The 20,442-nt window shown below is 36.0% G+C and overlaps 2 protein-coding genes across 31 annotated transcripts in view; both read right to left on the bottom strand.

Moving 5' to 3' along the window:
* Positions 1 to 15,254, bottom strand: part of tacc2 (transforming, acidic coiled-coil containing protein 2) — a 74,713-nt gene extending 59,459 nt beyond the window's left edge. For 18 of the 27 annotated variants that reach the window (XM_058796055.1, XM_058796056.1, XM_058796060.1 and 15 more), the window contains exons 1-2: positions 12,304 to 12,686; positions 5,497 to 5,553 (exon numbers count right to left, since the gene is read on the bottom strand). In XM_058796055.1, the coding sequence (XP_058652038.1) occupies positions 5,497 to 5,553; positions 12,304 to 12,414 (168 nt within the window). In that variant the 5' untranslated portion in view covers positions 12,415 to 12,686. Of the gene's footprint in view, positions 1 to 2,693; positions 3,050 to 5,487; positions 6,807 to 10,120; positions 10,540 to 12,303; positions 12,687 to 14,415 lie in introns of those variants that run through there. The other 9 variants (XM_058796061.1, XM_058796062.1, XM_058796068.1 and 6 more) reach the window with 9 other exon arrangements.
* Positions 15,255 to 15,405: 151 nt separating this feature from the next.
* Positions 15,406 to 20,305, bottom strand: nsmce4a (NSE4 homolog A, SMC5-SMC6 complex component). 4 transcript variants are annotated; one of them, XM_058796086.1, is made up of 12 exons: positions 19,441 to 19,520; positions 19,291 to 19,340; positions 18,691 to 18,930; positions 18,507 to 18,587; positions 18,218 to 18,348; positions 17,854 to 17,996; positions 16,723 to 16,822; positions 16,537 to 16,627; positions 16,361 to 16,455; positions 16,213 to 16,261; positions 15,924 to 16,009; positions 15,406 to 15,658 (listed from the first exon to the last, which is right to left on the bottom strand). In XM_058796086.1, the coding sequence occupies exons 3-12, from the start codon at positions 18,905 to 18,907 to the stop codon at positions 15,593 to 15,595; spliced, it is 1,059 nt and encodes a 352-aa protein (XP_058652069.1). In that variant the 5' UTR covers positions 18,908 to 18,930; positions 19,291 to 19,340; positions 19,441 to 19,520; the 3' UTR covers positions 15,406 to 15,592. The 4 variants fall into 4 exon arrangements, with proteins under 4 accessions (XP_058652069.1, XP_058652070.1, XP_058652071.1 ...); XM_058796087.1 differs by having other exon boundaries at positions 19,309 to 19,340; positions 19,441 to 19,502; XM_058796088.1 differs by lacking the exons at positions 19,291 to 19,340; positions 19,441 to 19,520 and adding an exon at positions 20,167 to 20,305.
* Positions 20,306 to 20,442: the final 137 nt, after the last annotated feature.

Raw genomic sequence — 20,442 nt, 5'->3', positions numbered from 1 at the left:
AAGGTGACTTAACAGCACTTTCTTTTCCTGCTCACGTTAGGGGTCGCAACAACAGATCATCCACATATAAAGTAAAGTAAATTAAAGTAAAGTAAAATAAAAATTATTGTCAAATATGTTTTAAAATCCTAAACTGGAGAAAACACTGATAACATCATAATTATAAATATTTGATCATTTTAGACTCTCATTTGCATAATAAACACTATGATTTAATATAAGAGAGAATCTTACCCCTCCAAAACAGACACACACACACTCATTTTATTCATACACACACTCATTGATCCAAAAGTATAATTCACAGGCAAGTCTTTGTGCTGCAACAGAGGATCATGTTGCAGGCTCTCTGGAACACAGGCCACATTAGAGATGCATTACCCAGAAGCCTCACATCCATTAACCATTGTTTTTATCATCTTTGACTCCTGTACACACATCACATGCACTTGATACACATGGGTGCATTGCATTCCCACCTCTGCTGTAGGTTACATGTTGTACACTCTCAGAGCTTTAAGACTTTAAGAGTGAATTCATGCATTGATCTACATTCCCAGGCCTGAGTACAAACACCACTCAATTTGAATCAGGTCAGAGTATCAAATGAAATGCCCTGACCTAAGTCCAGACAAACTCAAGGGTTTGGATTCCATTAGCTTATTCAGAGTTTTAATTTGTTAACCAAGCCTGGAATAAACACAAGGGTTTCAAATATCAGTAACATTTAGTAGTGACAGATGGCTGGATTTTCCACAAAAAAAACAGCAAAACCCCTGAAGAACAGGATGCACTTCACACACCGGCGAACAATCACTGTACTGTATCGCTGTATCCTTAAATCTCTTTCCCTCGGCCCTCCCATATAAAAATGACCCAGTGTCTGCTACACTACTCCAAAAGTCCTGTCATCAACCTGAGAATCTGTTTACATGCCCGCAGACAACAAGTCAAGGCCTTATTATGTTATTTGAATGGGGAGACCAATAATAAAAATGCTTGTCAAAAAATCTTTATTTTATTTATCATAAAACAATTTGAATGAAAAAATTTAACTGAACAGTTTACATGAATTTAAAATGTTCCAAAAAGCCTCTTTCAAAAAGCAAAAGAAAAATATTCTTTGGGAAAAGGGGTTAAAGGGGTCAATATCCCAAATTTTCTTACATATCATTACTTTCCTAGAAATATTAAATAATTAATATTTACATTTCAAAATTGTAAACATTTTCAACATTACACAATGACATTTAGAATCTGAGTCTGTATCTATTTTTAACTTTAATAACATTATAAAGCCATAATGCTTTACAAGTACGCCCAAACCATTAGCATACATCAAATACTTAAATCTTTGATCATAAGAAAAGACTTTTTAAACTTCCTAAATCACTGAAATTTTATTCAAGCTGTAAGACCATATTTTTCACACCTACACTTGAGTTTAATAGAATAAGAGCACACTTTGTCTTCTTATGATCTTGTTTCTCACGCTTGGTTTCAAGTTCCACAACTTCCTGTTTCCTGTCTATGCTGTGAACCTATATATGAGCCATAGAAAACTTCATTGAGCACACAGTAACTAAAATAAATCACACTCGCTGAGCTACATTTGTCTGTAGGTTTAGAATTTAAACTGATATAAGCTAAATTGGGGGAAATCTCTTACCCAGATCTGCTGATCCATATATACAGCACACAGGGGCCTTTGGTGAATGAAACAGGTAACCTCAAATCACTGCTGTCTTTTTAAATAAAGGGCCACTGTCTTCCTTTGTCCTTTGACCTACAGCATGAGTGGTCCTGAAAAGCAGACCCCATATGGTCTCTTTTGCCCTGCCCCTTTAACAGACCACATTGTCCTCCACTACAGTAAATCCCTGCTGTTAACTACCATGCGTCCTTGCTGCGCAGTGTTACTGGTTGCCATGACAATTGTATAAGCCCAACACAGCAGACTGACCTCTAAATAGTTGTGGGATACACACACAACCCATAAATTACATGAAATGCAGTCCAGTTTGAGTAACTATATGAAACTGACCAAAGTATTATCCCTATTTAGGAGACACACACTAGTGTATTCAGCTAACACGCAACAGTTCACTCAATACAAAATAAATAAAACTTTTACATCACAAAAACATTAGTTCACGATAAGTTTTTAATCAATCTTTTTCACTTCTTTTCAATTGAATTTTATTTTATTTTTTTCTAAAAAACATAAAAAAAGAAAACTTTTTTACTGCCAGTTCAGTAACACAAAATACATTTGTATTAGAAAAACACATTGGTTACACTTTAGTTTGGGGACCAAATCTCACTATTAACTATCTATTAACACTAACAATAACTAACTATAAACTCATAATTTGCTGCTTATTAATAGTTATTAAGGTAGTTGTTAAGTTTAGGTATGGGGTAGTATTAAGGAATCAAAAATATGGTCATGCAGAATAAGGCATTACAGTATGTGCTTTATAAGTACTAATAAACAGCCATATGTATGCTAATAAGCAACTAGTCAGTAAGAATTGGTGCCTAAACTAAAGTGTTACCTATACATTCTCTTAATAACTCGTGCAGCATTGTAGGATTTGAGAGATTTTAACTGGAAAATAAGAAAAAATATTTATATTTTGCAGTGTATAACTCACATTTGCAGCAAGCCACTAAATAAATCACAAACTCACCTTCTCTAAGGAGGCACACACACATTCGCATGAGACTGCTGCAGTTTGACAGTGCAGCACTCCTGCACTGAACTCCCCGTGAGAGCAAGCAGAGACGTGTGCGTGTTTTGGTTCAGCCGGGCAAAGACACAAACATGCTGCAACACATGCTGCTGGTCGTGCCTATGTTCCAGTCTGTTCCCCAGACTCCTGACTCAGCTCCCTTCACCTCTGCTGCTATAGATCCATGCCCTTCACAGGAGAACTCTGCTAGTCCTTGGAAGTGTGAGACAGACTGTTCCTCCTGAGAAGCTGTACTACGAAATCTCAGGCTAGAACACTCACAGAGCAACTTGAGTATTGATCCCTCCCCCTCCTCTGTGTAACTCTTTGAGCATGACGCTTCTGCCCTCTGATCCCTCCCTCTCGAGCTACCTCCTGCCTCTTATGTCTGCTGCTGTTCTGTCACTTCCTGCTGGGGGACTGAGGACAGCACTCTGATGCACACTCTGCAGGTGAATACTGGGAAATGGGCCAAAGGTCAATCTCAATGTAACCCACAGGGGGAGATCATGTTATACACTAACTTTTGGAGGCTTCTTAACTAGGGTCCCTATAATAATACAAAAATGTTAAAAAAATAAATAAAAATTCTCAAAGTTTCTACCCAATAAAATATTTTAGAGCTTGGGATATCCAGAAAAATGTATATCTAAAAAAAAAAATTTTATAAATTTGTCACACTGCAGGACTATTTAAATGAACAACAAAAAATGTGCTTAAAATGTTGAAAACTCAAAAAGGAAATGGTGATTTACAGTACTTGAAATACTTTACCCATTCATAATCTCACTTTTGCCATTAGGGTTTGCAAAATCTGCATAGTTACAGTATTTTGCAAAGGTTATACAGCCGATTATACGCTCTAAAAAATATTTAACTAAAATATTGATGCTTGGTTAAAATAGAATTGTCAGCGATCTAACTAGGTTTTAAAGTCCGAAACTGGAGCAAAAATAACATCACAATCACAAAAATAAAATAGTTAAAGGATTAAATTTGCCAATATCCCAAATTTTCAACATTTCAAACTTTGTTTCCAGGTTTAACTGACATTTAGTTTGTATCTATTTTTAACTTTTATATTATTATAAAGCCATTATGCTTTACATACTACATAAGAACCCCCTAACTGTGAGCATACATCAAATACTTAAATCTTTGAGCCTAATCATTCCTAATCATTGAAATTTTGTTCAAGCAGTAAGACCACATTTATTGAGCAGGTTAATTAAATAAATTTAAAAAAATAAATAAATATATATACACACACATACACACACACACACACACACACACACACACACACGAATTATTAGGCAAGTTGATATTCTGGTTACATTTTTTTTTTTTTCAAGAACATTTTACCAATTCCAAACCACATCAATCTTAATAACTACTATTGATTTTGTATTTAATCATTTATAAATGATATTTAATTGTTCATGTAGGCTGAAAGTCAAAAACTCAATATTCAGGTGTGCAGAATTATTAGGCAAGTATTCTTTTACAGATAAAATGAGCCAAAAAAGAGATTTAACTCAGCTCTTAAAACTTACTGTCAGATTCTGGAAGATAAATTCTTCAAACAGTGGTACAAGAGGATGTGGTTCTGGTCCTTCAAGAGTCAATCTCAACTTATCCGTCCATAAAGCCTATAAAAAAAATCTGTCTTCATGTATTTCACAACACTTCAGCATGTTATTCTTATTAAGTGAGGGTCATTTTTTAGGATTTTTTACCCAAGCAAAGTCTCTGAGAACCTGACACCTTGTAATTCTGGAAAATGATGGTGCAGGAGACTAAATAGTTCCTGATGGTTTCTCACCTAATTCTTCACCTTAATTCTTATGCAATTAACATGTCTTTTCTTCTCCACCTGTTTTGTCTGACCGTGCTGACCCAATGAGCATTTTGCTGCCCAATGGTCATGCCTTAACTTTGCAAATTCTATTATTGCATTAGTATTGCATCCTTCTCATGGGCATTTAATAATTTGTAACTTTTAGTCTGAGTTAAATCTCTTTTTTGGCTCATTTTATCTGTAAAAGAAAACCTGCCTAATAATTCTGCACACCTGAATATTGAGTTTTTAACTTTCAGCCTTCATGGACAATTATATATCATTTATAAATGATTAAATACAAAATCAATAGTAGTTATTAAGATTGATGTGGTTTGGAATTGGTAAAATGTTCTTGGGAAAAAAAATATAACCAGAATATCAACTTGCCTAATAATTCTGCACGCAGTGTATGTATATATATATATATATATATATAAATGCTTGGTTTGTCTTGTCGCCCCCTAGTGGACCGTTTAGGCCCATTTTTGAGAACCACCTATGCATCCACAGATGTTTGGTTCTGCAAAGTACACACTGCTCTTTAAAAAACATCCTAAAAAAAGACTAGGCTTGTTTATTGATATCCTAGCCTAGCTAGGCTGTTTTATAGGGATTTTGGGCACTTTTCAGCTCGTCTGCTATTGGGGATAAGTTGGTCATCCAGCTAAACAGCTATGCAGGAAGCCTTAGGACCTTAGATCTTAAAGATCTTAAACTTGCTAAAACCAACTTATCTCAGATTAGATTTTTTTTTTTTTTCAGCGGGGTAAGCAAACCATTAAATTTAATTCTCTGCAAATCCATATTTGTTGATATGTTCTCACTAAATATATTTCTGAACCGCAGTTAATGTACCATGCATGCACACTCCCAGTGCAACTTCACACACATGCTGAAACTCTGCAGTACCTCATTTACCATGTCAGACTGCGTTTCTTCTGGAGGAAATAGCACCACGTTATCTGGAGCACCCTCCTGTGGCAAATACAAATGTAAAAGAGCTGAAGAGATGGATACAAGATGTGGTGAAAGCAACAGTCTTTGAAGAGATGCATGACAGATCTGAGTCACTATATGCCTCAATTAGTCTCCGGTGCTGCTGTTGCTGGACGTTCACCAAGAGTAGCCTACTTAAAGTTCGCTCTGGGAACCTACCAAACTGGTTGGAGTCATCCATGAAAAAGCACTGAGCCCGACAGGTTGATCCTATTAAGATAAACCCTGAATTCCAAGTTGAGTAGCCTTTTCAATGTAGCATAACATCGCCCAAATTATTCCTTTCAGGGTCCATTGAATATCAAACAAATATCACAGTTGAATGCACAAATGCATAAATGTCTTGTAAAATCACATCAGCAGCAAAAGGTCATACGCATGCAAAATGGGTAAACTATTTTAAAACTGTTGCATTAACTAATTAGCTATGCTAAGGTTGGAAACAAAAAGTATGGTTACTTAAGGGAGAGATATAGCCTACTTTTATTAATATTTTAAAAATGAGATATTCAGAAATAACATTTATATTAATAACAATTTGGTGACCGTATCAAAAGTAGGCTACAAGTACATTTTAAATACAACAACTAATCTGCGATCCGAGTCAAAAGCAAAGTACTGTATCTATATAGCCCTACGTGAACTCGAAAATGTGAAACTTTTAAGTTTTTATCTTTCAAGTTGCAAGAACAGTCCAAATGATCAAAACTAGAATGAAACTGATCTTGCAGCACTAAATATGAGAAAGGGGAGCTTGACTTTCTTCTTTCAGACGAATCAAATTTAGTGAACAGCATACTGGTTAAGGTTGAAAAACAAAAACCACACAGAATGAGTTCACTGACCATCTGCAGTCTTTCAAAACAAAATTCGGTCAGAATGTTTGACAACACAATGAAAACACAGCACTTGCTCTTTCACTATCTGAGCTGTTATCTCAAGCACAGGTTTGTCGCAGGCAGTATGTCAGTTGATGGGGAATGCTAACAGATGTCACCAAAAGTCATAACAGCTCTAAACAGTAAGTCTAGTTTCAAGGCACACACAAGCATGGTAGTCTAAGCGTTTCAGAAGAGATGAACACTGCGGTGCTGAGTCAGGCAGCAGCTCCCAATTGAAACCGTCTTACCGGAAGCTCCGAAGTGCTGTTCTCATTGCCCATCTTGTTAAGCGGGGCTGGTAGGTGACCCCTTCACATCAGACCAACAATTGCACAGGCCACCTCTGGCAGACTGAGGGACCGATGTAAAGAAAGCAGACACTGTCAAGGAATTACAAACACTATTTCTTCGTCAAACATCCAGAGAAACACTGAGCTTTGAGCGATCAGGGAGTGAAATATGTGTGCAAGTATGTGTCATGTGTTGAGATTAAGAGGCTCTGATGAAAGCAGAACAAAGTGCAGAGATGCTGTCCAGTAGAACAACTTTCTTAGGGTGGTAGGAAAAAAAACTCTTGTTAGAGTCACAGCCTTCAGGCAGTTTCACAGAATTTATATAATGCCTATCACGTAATGGCCCAAATGAATCATACAGCAAGTTTAAAACGCCTCAATATTTAATTTGTACTGAAAACTCTTCAAACTGAAAAAGATCAGATTTCAAGTGCAGATCTGTAATTCAAATGTAAAGATCCCGGACACGAACAGGATAAATCAGATTGAACCGGCCAAAGCAGACAATCCAGGAGAAACAGTAACCATTCAATTTGATTATGAAAAAAAGAGGAACAATATAGCTAAAAAATAAAATAAAATAAAAAAAATAATAAAAAATAAATAAAATAAAAAAATCGCCAGTTAGCCATAACTTAGTATTAGTATTCTGTGATTTTGTTTTAACTTACTGCTCCAGTTTACTGCATTTTATACAAAGTGCTGGTCCGTCAGTACAAAAAGTTAATACTTTTATTAATCATGGGAGCAATAAATTGATCAAAAGTGACAGTAAAGACATTATATGTTATAAAAGATTTCTATTCCAAATAAATGATGTTCTTTTGAACTTTCTATTCATCAAATAATCCTGAAAAAAAAGTATCACACTTCTAAAAATATATAATAAACAGCACAACTGAAGGATCGTTTCCAAAGCATCATGTGACACTAAAGACTGGAATAATGGCTGCAGAAAATTCAGCTTTTTTTTTTTTTTTTTTTTTTTTAAAAATCACAGGAATAAATTACATTTTAAACTATATAAAAACAGAAAACAGTTATTTTAAATTCACAATATTAGTGCTGTACTGTAATCCTGACCAAATAAATGCAGCCTTTTTGAGCATAAGAGACCTCTTATCAAAACGTATATAAATGACCTTTATGAATATATAATTTTAATGCACTTTTTTTTTTGACCATTAAGTCCAGTCATTAAGAATGTGTGTCATTTCTTGATCGCTACTTTTCTGGTGACTTGCAAGCATGAAAACGACATTTTAATAGCATCCTTGATTTAAACTTCCATTATCAAAAAATGGTAAGTTCGATTAACATCCATGAATAATTTCAAACTGTCCACTTTTTTTACCATGCCACATTAAGAGAGCAATGTTTTCAGGCCCATTGCACATTTGGCTTGAGTCGCTCACTGTTTGAAGGTTAGTAAGAGTGAGTGGAGGAGTGTGCCTTATTAGCCCATTAAAAAGCTCCTCTAGATGGGTCTAACAGACCTCTGGCCAGAACCTCTTTTAAGAACACCACAAGCTCATTAGAAACATAAATCAGCTTCCAGGAGCATTTCGCACACACACTGTTGACTTGCAGCCAGCACACTGCAGAAAGTTCCAGGGCCCATCAGTCATGCTGCCGCCCCCTCAAACAACCACAACTACAGCACGCTCTAATGTGGGGAAACTCAGTACGGGATCCCATCTATCTAACCCTTCGGTGAAACACCAATTCAATTCAATTCAAAATGGCTTTATTGGCATGACTGTAAAAAATACAATATTGCCAAAGCTTGAAATATATGTGGAGACATATAACAACAATGAAAATATCAAAATAATAGAATAAAAACATTATAACAATATAAACTTAAATAAACAAAAATGGATGGTGAAACACCATCTATCTACCTAGTGCTGTCAGGATTTATTGAGAGCGTGAGCTGAAATTCAGACAGCCAAAATACTAGTCCTGGATGTATACTTATACTAGATAGTTTTTTTTCCAGTGGGCACAAGAGGTATATTGAGTGGCACAGTTTTACTGTATCATTTAGTAGGAGTCTGTTTTTGACCATTAGCGGTGTTAGTGGGTTAATCTGGTGCAGTAAGCTCATCATTTGACAGATTGTGCTAGTGACTGAGGGTTTGGAGATTACTGCCAAAATCAACTAGTGAACAGCAGTCCGCTTCGCGTCGTGCCTAACAACGCCCCTTTGCTGTTATAAATTCACTGTAAATCACGGCTTCTTGGGGCTTATTGCTTTATTTTGAGAAACAAGTCAAAACTTGGAGATATAAGTCATAGATTAGATATATAAAAATATAATGCCTTAATTACAGGCTTCCATAAGACACAAATGAAATACTAATATATGGTTCACAGAATTATCTCCGACAAACCATGTGAAGAAAGACTGTAAACATGACCTTTATAATCAATATAGCATCTCCAAAACACAAAACCATTGTGTCAAACAATTATACAGATCATCCTGCCAGGCTATATCAGACTGCTTCTGAAGTGTTTGTGTGTCCATGTCACTCTGCTTGGTGATCACTGATCAGTGCCTGCTCTATGTTTTGGCAGGAAGTGCAAACCTGAATACGAAACTTGTTATAAATAGATGCTGTTCCTGTCGGTCACTCGTTATTTAAGTCTTCCCATCCAGTCATGAGTCATGTGCACCAGTTTCCCTTCAAAACAAACTGTGCCATGTAATAAATAGGCTTATACAATGCCTTCCATGCAAATGAAGTCTTAAGAGTCAAGTTTAGATGATCCCAACTTCTCATGGACCCAAACCGAAACAGCTAATCAATAAGATAAACAAGAGAGTAGACAAATGATGGCACTGCCTCTCATGTTTGTGTTTTGTTTGTCATCCAACATAAGAGCCAAAATACATCTAGACTTTTAGATCCAAATACTGCAGACCCATATCTCCCACTAATAATAAACATTAGTACCTTAGTGTGGCTAAATCACTTGCAAACATGACTACATGAATGTCTGCTGAAATAGGAACACTCCTGAAGCGGAACAGGAACATGTCTTCTCTAGACTACCAGCTTATCAGTGAGAGAGAAAATAACAATAATAATAATAATATTTTTATTTTTTTTTATTTTTTTTTTTCACACAGCACAGAATTTGATGTGCTACAATTCTGCATAATAGAACCATAAAACAAATTAAATGTTATTTTTTCCGACTCTTGTAAACCCACACTAACACCTAAAGTGAACCAAATGGAAATCTAAAGTGAAAATCGAAATATTTACTAATACTACATTAGTATCAACTCATTTGAACTCCTTATGGTCATTGTGTTAACTTCAAAGGCAGTAACAACAAAGTAAAGTTAAGCTCGCTCACCCAGCTCACAGACGCAGAAGCAGTTCATTTATCCAAGCTCACAATGCCACACTTAATGTAGAGCTTTAGATTTTGTTTGCAGCTACACCGCAGTTAGCAAGCTTGTCCCCTCTTGAGACGACTGGCACATTGGGTTGCTATATCTGCACAGAGTTTGAGCAGGCGAGAGGGGGTAAGCTGACAGGGAGATCATGGGGGGCCGCACTGATTCTGACATGGTAGAGATGACAGAGTCAGCTGGACGGTGCATGGCCCTTGGTAACACTTGTAAACAAACACAATGCCATAAACTAAGCAGGATTTTACCCTTCCCATAACCTCCTTAGCCTGTCAACAGGGCCCCAAAACAATCACTTTTCTCTGAGCTTTATCCTCCATCTCTTTCTTAAAGGTGCACTCATTCATCGTTTTCTCATTGAAAACAGTTTCATTTTAATACATTTTTTAATTAAAAGACTGGAAGACTTCATTCATAGCAATGGCCTAATAAAAGACGTTTAATTTTTTACATAGAGCAGGTTGCCTCATGGAGGCAGACATATTGTAATGAAATGACCACCAATAATACTTGTTTTCTCAGTAACCTTATTATTGGACACTTTTACTCACAGAATACATTAATAATGAGTGAATATAGCATTTCTACATTGGTATTGATCACTGAAAACTTTTGGGAAATGCTACATTCAGGCTACTTGGTGTCAATATAATGCTCCATTTACATTGACAGCAATTTTACTGGAGGTCACCAAGTCAGTTGATCACTAGTTAGGTATTCACATTGCTGGATGGCCAAATAAAAAGGTAATCAATAGAGTACCCATTAAAATCTATGCAATCCTTACAGAATTACTATGGGGGATAAAATGCAACAAAATAATACAGTGGAACTCTACAAGAAAGAAAGAAAGAAAGAAAGAAAGAAAGAAAGAAGGAAAGAAGGAAAGAAAGAAAGAAAGAAGGAAAGAAAGAAAGAAAGAAAAGAATAGGCTCACTTCTATAGTATAGTAAAGTGCACTAAAATGTGAAAACATTTTTCTATCCAATTTACTTTAGTGTAACCAAAAGCAGTCAGGTTGATCCAGTTGTATTAAATAGCTTTTCTAACTAATAGAACTATTTAGTGAAGCACATTTTTTACAATATAACTTGAAAAAAGGTTAATAGGGCACAAGAATATAACTTACCAAACCAGTGTTTTCAGCTCTGTCGGGCATCCTGCAAGACTGTAACCGTTCTTGCTAAACTGCCTAGACTGATATCTTCCCTTCCAACTCCAACTTCAATTCAAGTTTCCTATTGGAAAACCTTACAGCCCATAATACATATGTGCATTATTTATGTATTATCCATTGTCTGCTACCTGTTCACCTCACCTGTTTACACAAACATGCGCACACACACCCCATACCATTTCACTTAGTCACAAAATAATTATTCTCACCTTTCACTACATAATATTACAGAAACCTGACCTTTTAAATGCATCAAGCACACTAAGTACTTATCATGCAACACACCCCTTCTCCTCCCTAATACCATTATACAGTATTAAAATGTTAACCTTATTATATAACTATTATAATAATGAGATTAACCAAATACTCTCATCCTTAATGCCTATTAAAACAAGTATAAAATGACCGTATCGCTGAATAATAAGATTAATAAATCAGCACTCATTGTCTATGCTCAATCAAGGCTGATTTCCTGTTCAGTTATGGAATAGGACTCATAGGACTCATTTTTCAATCATTTTTTGACTTCCGTATTTCATTCTTTCAAACTATGTCTATTCTCAGCACAATCCAGACTTCATTTGCTTGTTGCCAGTGTCTACTGCCTTTCATTTATCCATGTCTGTCATTCCTTTCCCCTCTCACTGCACAGATATTGTCAGGCATCTTTTTGCACCTCCCCCTCTTTTTTTCCCCTTCCATTCCCGTCTCCTTTCACGCTCTTCATCTCCCAAGCTCCGACCACTACAGGCCAGTATGAGAAGAGACAGCCAAAAATACATGTTTTTTTCTTTCATATCCCCCTGACGTCAGCCCAGTCCAGCACAAATACTCCCCCTCATCCCCTTCTTCTGCCTGCACTGACAACCAGCGAACAGTCGGCGATGTCTTCCCACTCATTCTCATTTTGCCCTTCTGTCTGCAGCGTCTGAGATGCAGTGTTACCTGGCTGCGTGCGACTCCGATGCAGCTTCCCATCCTGTATTCCATGTCCTCCTGAGGAGAGGTGACAGAAGCACTACAAGGCTTGCAAAAATAGTCTCTCCAGGATTGCATCCCCTCTACAAAGAAATGGCATCGCTGAGCAATGCAAGCAGGGTGTGAGCAAGTGAGTGCAAGTGTGCGAGGATACCCTCATATGTGTGTGTGTGAGAGTATGTGTGTGAATAAGCCTCATCTACTGCAATGCCCAGGGTATAACTATGACATACATGCTCGTTCTCTGTTACATAACAACACAATTATATAAATAGCACAGCCAAGGATTCAAAAAAAAGTGTCTTTAGGTTTTTTCCCTCTCTTCCTTCGTTGGCTTTTGCAGCGATGCTACAAGATGCTGCTCTGCAAGTGGGTAAAAAGCCCCTCTGTTATCAACAGCGACCGTCACACAAGCAGGGAGAGGAGGGGGAGGACAGAAAATACAGAAGCCGGATGAGAACGAGAAAATAAAAGAACAGAGCATCTGCAAGTTTAAAAGAGCAACAGCTGCAGGCATGACGACACGGTACTGAGCATCAAAAGAAAATCGCCAGAGGAAAAGTGATGGAGCCACTCAAGTGAAATGGGACAGTGGCAGAAAATAAAAGGAATTTACAAAAGGAGAGTCAGGATGAGATAGATTAAGCTTTATGAAGATCGATGGACTTAATTTAAAATATTCATTCTTTAACTGGCATTAAAGTCAGCATGAAAACAAAATTGCCCATTGTTATTTTCTTAATGCATGTTAGTGGTCAATCTATCAAGAATAATGAGTCCATAAAAATGTCATAACTTGTGCTTATAGAGCCAATCATATTCAGATCTGCCTCCATTCAACACAATCCAATCAACAACCAGTGGATAAGATCTAACCCACCCCACATTTTTTTATTGTTCAATATGCGTTAAACTGTGTCACATGACTTCAGTTTCATGTCGACTCTTTTGCATCACAAACCATCAATGTAAGATATGGATATAATTTGGTCAATACTGGATATTTAATCGTAGATTCATTTCTGCCTGTTTTGTTTTTATTTTAAATGAAATGTTGCCATTATCTAGTGCTAACTTAAAGTGACAGCACTACATAATGACAAAGATTTAACACTTTACTCCTATTAAAGGAATAGTTCACTCAAAAATGAAAATTTATTCACCCTCATTCCGTCTAAGATGTAGATGAGTTAATGAACAAATTTGGTGAAACTTAGCATTATATCACTTCAAAAAGAGTCATTTCCTATAATAATGATAATTATTGGGTCTTCCTCATGAAAAAATATTCAAATTTGAATAGTAACTAATAACTATTCAAGAATAAAATGAATAGTAATGCACGTTTCATACTGTAAATGACAATGCCATGATGCCGAAATGAAGCATAACAACATTGAATGGACATTAAACAAATGATTGATTTTAGTTTTAGCCCATAACTAGTATTTAAGACTAAATAGTATTGAATTTTAATATCACTCATAACATGAAAATAATTATCAGCACTGGCCAGAATTCCACCCCTATGGAATATGAGCTTGGTATGAGCAAATTCTTCAATTTTGCCTTCTCAAATAAACATTTACAGAATACACATGAATTTGTTTTGATGTATATCTTTTTAATTGTATTAACTAAAAATGGACACCAGGAATGATACTGCAGTTCCCTAAAATTAAAGGATAAAGCGTTTTATAAAGACAAACTTAACAATACCTCATAAAAAAGTAAGAACATTTGAGGAAATCTGACAATAAATTTTGTAAATGGCAATTGAAAGCTACATAAGATAATTTTGCTTATGTTGCCATTTCTTAAAAGTTAAACAGGATTTCAGCCACTTTGAAATACAAGGATATAGAATTTACCACCACAGTGACACAAACATTTATGCATAGTGAGACATTAAACAGCACATATCCTGATTAAACAAAGCACACCAAGAGCCTATTAAAAAAATTTGAACCAAGGATCGAAAAATAATATGAAAATATGGAAAACAAAAACAACTGTTGTAAGAAATCAACTAAATCAACAGCTGAAAAACACACTAAAATCACAACTTCAGCCACTGACCTGGATGCAGATTTAAACCACACCATCCAAAAAGTCCCTGCAGCGTAGAGAAGCGTCTTGGGAGCATGAGTGTTACTCTGACAGCAGGCAGATCCCTCCAAAAGGCTTCAGATGTCAGTGGGATCAAACTACAGGGCAGTTAATCCAAGCTTGGACCAATCTGTGCATATGGAGGGCCTCACCACTGCACACATGGACAGCTCTCTATCGCCTCCCTGCATAAGCATTTTACACGACTTCATATGAACATATAACAGACAACAGAGCTCAAGAAAATACAAATATTTCCATATGGTCATGCAAATAAACTTGACTAGAGGCAGCAGTCAAGATTATGTATTCATTAAGAATTTTTAAAGAGTAGTTTTAAATCACATTCATCTCTGTCCAGTAAAAAAAAAAAGGCTATTTCACCACTAGGTGGTAGTGTTCAACTTACTGTAATTACTGACAGGGAAGTCAGGATATGGCAAATTATGAGGTTCCTCTAACTACATACTTTAGTGACCATATTAATGATTACCTGAGGGTTGTATTTTATTCATTATTGTGAAACTTATGTTTAATTTCCAATTACGATTAAGAAATAAAAATTTAAAAAATCCACTATGCAGATATTTGGTTAATCTCCATTAAGTTTCTTATCTATACAAAATCATAGATAGGTTTAATGGAGCAGCTTAGTAAAATGAAAATCTGTAGTATGAGGGCTGTGCAAATGGAGATTTGACTTGCAAATAGTATAATATCTTTACATGATGGTTTACAAAGCAAACCTGTTTTGATATATCGATGCCATGTGTGCAGTGACACATTTTCAAACAGCCAGACACCGTCTATACGCACACAATTGACCTGCTACTCTGAATATTTCAAATTAAGAGAAAGAGAACAGCGATGTACATCTACAGACAGTGAAGAGTTATGAACCTTGCATGTTTCCATCAAATTAAAATATTTCTTTAGTTACTTGGAATCCAACACTTAATATAATGTTAAGTGCACAGTGCACTTTACATTTATTATATTAGACACAATCATTACACTTTATACAGAATTCAAAGACATAACTCTTAAAACTGAGATCCCACATATTAAAAAAATATAAAAAGAAGAAAACAGTATTTTATTTTATAAGCATTTTGGCGGCTGTCGCTAACTATCCTCCAGTTTAGCTTTACTGTGACAAAACGTCTGGAGATGGGATCAAAGCTTCCTTAATATCAAAGGCATCAATGATTTCCTGCAAGACACAGATCATAGATACAAGTTATTTAATGTAAAGAACAGACTGTTCCATGCTAAATAAATATGATCTGAACATGGCAAAGTTGTAAAAAGAAAATGGTCTCAAATAGTTGTTAAAGATACAAGCCTCTGGTAATCCTGAGAAGAAAACTATTTCTATATTATCACCTCGATTAGAATCCAGAAAACACATCTTTTCAACCCCAAACATCTTCTTTAATATTGCAAATATACACCAAATGCAGTCTTAATGTGCTCACCCTCCAGCTTTCGTGGTTGATGGAGATGACACACTGATGTCGGACAGCAGCTCCACCAGGCTCTATCTCACCTTCCTCTACTGGAGCTATAATACACCCATAATACAAATGTGACCCTGAACCACAAAACCAGTCAAACCATACATCAATGGAAAGCTTATTTATTCAGCTTTCAGATGGTGTATAAATCTCAATTTTGAAAAATTGACACTTAAGACTGGTTTTGTGGTCCAGGGTCACATATAATCTCCAAGTACATTCAAACGGTGACCTGTGGATTTGATCTTACCTACACAAGGAAGGTCATCCGTACCCAAGTACATTCTCACCAGACCATCCTGAGGGAAATATTTCATTCATTATTGTGAGACTTATGTTTAATTTGTTAACTTGTTATTTTTAGAGTTATGTTAATCTGTTGTGGCCTCTTAACTCACCCTTATGAGAAAAGACGTGTGGAAGATGTTCTCCACAGTCCGGGAGAAGGAGTTGGGGTCAATGACAAATTCGTAATATGAAATGGGTTCCTCAGCTGTTCCGGAAAAAGTCTTTTTTAATGGTTTTAAAATAGTCCGTTTTGCTTAACTGCAATATGTTATTTTAACAGGCTTACAGTCATCAGCAAAGTAACCTTGCAGACATCCAAGAATTCTTTCAACCTCTTTCTCTGTTGCCTCCTGGTGAGATTCTTCCATTTTCTTCAGCTGTGATGACAAGATATTTTCTTAATTTCTAAAATCAGACAGATTATCAAGAATATTTGCAGAGACTGCCAGCATTTTCAATATAATGAGCACACCTGGGTGGGCATCATTCGTTTTGCCTCTTTGCTGGGGACTTTCCTTTGTCTTTCAACTCTCTGCCGTGGCGGAGGAGGCTCTGCCAAAAATGAGCCTAACCTTGAATTAAACAAAAATGGCAAAGCTTGTAAAGTAAACTGCACATTGTATTCGTAAACTCTCCTAAATAAGGCTATCAGAATGAGTTTTTTTGTAAGCTATAAAACGGCATAATAGCCGTTGTAATCAAACTGATTCAGAGGTTTAGTGTTAAGTAAAAGTGAGTTTATCCAAAAAATATCATGAAAAATGATATTTACTCATTACACAAGCTTACACTAGTTCAAAATTTTGGAATAGTTAAGTTTGTTTTTTTTTTTATGTTGCTGAAGTCTCTTATGCTCATCATTTATTTGAAACATAAGAGTAAATACAGTAATACTGTGAATTATTATTACAATTTAAAATAACAGCATTGTATTTTATTATTTTTTAAATGAAATTTATTTCTGTGAAGGCAATGCTGAATTTTCAACAGCCATTTCTCCAGTCTTAAGTGTCACACATGACACTATCCTTCATTAAAAATCATACTAATATGTTGATTTTGTGCTCAGGAAACTTTCATTATTATCAATGTGGAAAATGTTGTGCAGCTTAATATTTTTGTGGAAACTGTGATACATTTTTTTTTTCAGGATTCCTCCATAAATAGAAAGTTCAAAAGAACAGCATTACTTGAAAGAAATCATTTGTAACATTATAAAAGTCTTCACTGTCATTTTCTATCAATTTAACGTGTCCTTGCTGAGAAAAAAAAAAATCATGAACATTTCTGAGAGATAACAAATTTAGCTTTGAACTGATTCACTTACATCAACAATACATTCATGATCATTTACTACAGAAGTGGGCCACAAAGACATCAGTACATGGGGTGAGAAGGGAATCACAAAACTAGCCTAATAACATATTCTTTAGAAAACTTAATAGCAAAAAAATAATAATAATCACAAAAATCATTGCAATTACCTGCAAAATAATTTCAAGGTTAATGTGAATTTACAATATGTCCCCTTGTCTTAAACACTTACCTAATTACATAAACACCTTTAGTTTCATTTTACTTCCCTTACTACAGACATACTCACATGTAGTGGAATGAAGGGGCTGTTTTGAAGCAGTACTCAGATCTCTTTGCAAGCCTCTGCCAGGCGTCTTGTGGTAAATATCCCTCCAAGTTCCCATCCTGACCACTTTCATCCTCCAAACGATTCAGACCCATGAAGGACAACTAGAATGATCAATATGAGAAATCAATCGAGTAGAAAACATATTTCACAGTGGATCTGAACATCATTTTCTCTTAAATACAAGATCTGGGCTGCATTTCTCAAAAGCATTGTGAGCTAAGCTGACCGCAGAGACCACTGTTGGCAATGGTTCTATGATCTACTTAGGCTTACGATACTTTTAGGAAATGCAGCCATTGCCTTTCCTCTCACAGTAAATTACCAAATGTTCTGCAAATGCAGACGGGTCAAATGCAGAGCCTTCAGCATGTAGCTGACTGGCCTTTTCCTTCCCTAGATCGGTGGCTAGTACCAGGAGTTGAGCATCCAGCGCTGCTTCACGAGCCTGCCTCACTGAAAGTAGACACAGGCCATAACAAACCAGATCGTGAAGACGTAATACATAAAAGTATGTGTGCAGAGCTCTGTCAGACCATGCATCCTACTAATTGACTGAATTGCATTAGTGCTGTAGGTAGGTACCAGGATATGTAGTGTAGAAAAAATAATACCATTGGCAAATAGTTTGTTGGCCTCTTCTAAAACATCAGTGAGTTTATTGTTAGCTGGGTTCAGCATGTCCTCACGATTTTCTGTGAACAAAAAAAAGCATACTCAACAATATACTTACAATACTTTATAACCGAAACAGCAAACTGTATCATTGAAGCCAACTTTAACATTATCAGTACTCACGCTGGACTTGATTGATCAGATCCCGGTACTTGCTCCTGATCTCTCTCCTGCGTGTTGGATCATCTTCTTCCTCATTAATACCTGAGGGTCCCGCACCAATATCATCTTCATCACCCATATCACCAGGTCTCTCTGGCCTGTTCCGCCCACCCAATCCATTGGATGTTCCTGCAGACTCCTCTTGATTCCCTCTAGACTTTCTCCTCGAATCAGACATCTTCAATGTTTCTTCTTGATTTTCTATTCAGAGAAACACATATGTCCGAATAATAGTATTACAGAAACTTAAATACCTAGATCTATAAAGTCATTGTAACAAACATTGAACACTGGGATGTGTTTTAAAAAGTTATGTAGGTTTCACCCAAGTATTTTAAAATAACATTTAACAAAACATAATAAAATATTTCATGCAGCATATTTTGTTAAAGCATCACAAGGCAGTTTCCTGCTAATCACATGGTTAGTAAACACAGTACACAAACTGGTACACAAACAGATTCTAGTGAGACTATTTTTAAAATAAAGTTTGTTTTCAAAACAATTCCATCCTGTGTGCAAGCAATCCATGAAAATATAACTGTTAGACATTGTATTTACACATAAATATTTCCTGACAGTGATCATATTTACGATCCGCAGCAGCTGACCTACAAATGCGATGAGACATCGGAAAATGAAAACAGAGAATAATTAATAAACACTGATGTACAAAAAACTAGCAAATTAGAATGTATTATGAAAACTTACAAACTTCAAAACCAGCACGGTTCATTTCTGTCATTTGCGTCAACGGTGAAATCTTCGCGGTAGTAGAAGGAAGTGTGTTTACTGGCCTTACGTCATTTCCGACGCATTCTATGACGAAACTTAGTATCATAATTGTATTTTATATTATTTTATTCATTAGTTCTTCCCCTGGTTTATATTTTATACTATGTGTACAATATTGTTTAAGCATTAACAACTGCTATTTACGAACTACAATTTCTGTCCGATTTGTCACTCACGTAATCTCACATCCTTGTGGTAGTTGTAGTCTTTATTAAGCAACTTGTCAGCAATTTACCTTAAAAAAAAAAAACACGTACACACACAGTATGTAATCTAAATTTTTAAACAAGCCTGAAAGCATCGAAAACCATTCTAATAACCCAGATTAAATTTCTATGGCGAATTAGCCTCCTTGTTAGCCTACAAATTGATGTCATCAGGGTTCCGATCATATATATTTTAGGTTTTTACCATAGACTGTAGAACAAAAATTCAGTTACGAGATTGTATTTTTCAAATTATTATAAATATATTTAGATAATTGTTGTGTATTTAGGTGTAAATTGTATTTATGTAAAAGTTGTGTCTGATATAATAGGTTAGAGAACCGAGTAATGAATTAAATCCCTCCTTCCAACGGAGCAAAAAAAAAACCTAAAAACACCGCACAGGGTGTGTTTCGAAACTCAGTAAACTGCCTACCTAGACAGGATTTCTGGCTGCCATAGTGGCGAGTGTTGTTTCACAATACTGCTCTCTGAGTGCGAGTCTCAGTGGGTGTTGAGACACAGCCAGTAGAATCCGGAAATTAACAAACTCGTGATGTCAGGAGGAGTGGGAGAGAAACAGACAGCACAGGAGAAATGTACGTGTATTTCCTAGGATTTATGGACTGTAGAGATATGACATCGTTATATGATGGAGCGAACGCGTGAAAAGAGCACTGGACATGTTTCAGGGAGATTGTGGATGATCGCT

This window comes from Onychostoma macrolepis, chromosome 13 (assembly GCF_012432095.1).
Source record: "Onychostoma macrolepis isolate SWU-2019 chromosome 13, ASM1243209v1, whole genome shotgun sequence".
Classification (NCBI taxonomy): domain Eukaryota; kingdom Metazoa; phylum Chordata; class Actinopteri; order Cypriniformes; family Cyprinidae; genus Onychostoma; species Onychostoma macrolepis.
Note: the sequence above shows the minus strand (reverse complement) of the source record. Positions and strands in the feature narration are given on the sequence as shown.

Coding starts and splice junctions, on each gene's coding strand:
- nsmce4a (XM_058796088.1), bottom strand. CDS start 18,907: ATGTCTGATTCGAGGAGAAAGTCTAGAGGGAATCAAGAGGAGTCTGCA. Junction 18,349..18,506: donor CAACAAACTATTTGCCAATG/GTATTATTTTTT, acceptor GTCTACTTTCAG/TGAGGCAGGCTCGTGAAGCA. Junction 16,262..16,360: donor ACACGTCTTTTCTCATAAGG/GTGAGTTAAGAG, acceptor TATTTCCCTCAG/GATGGTCTGGTGAGAATGTA.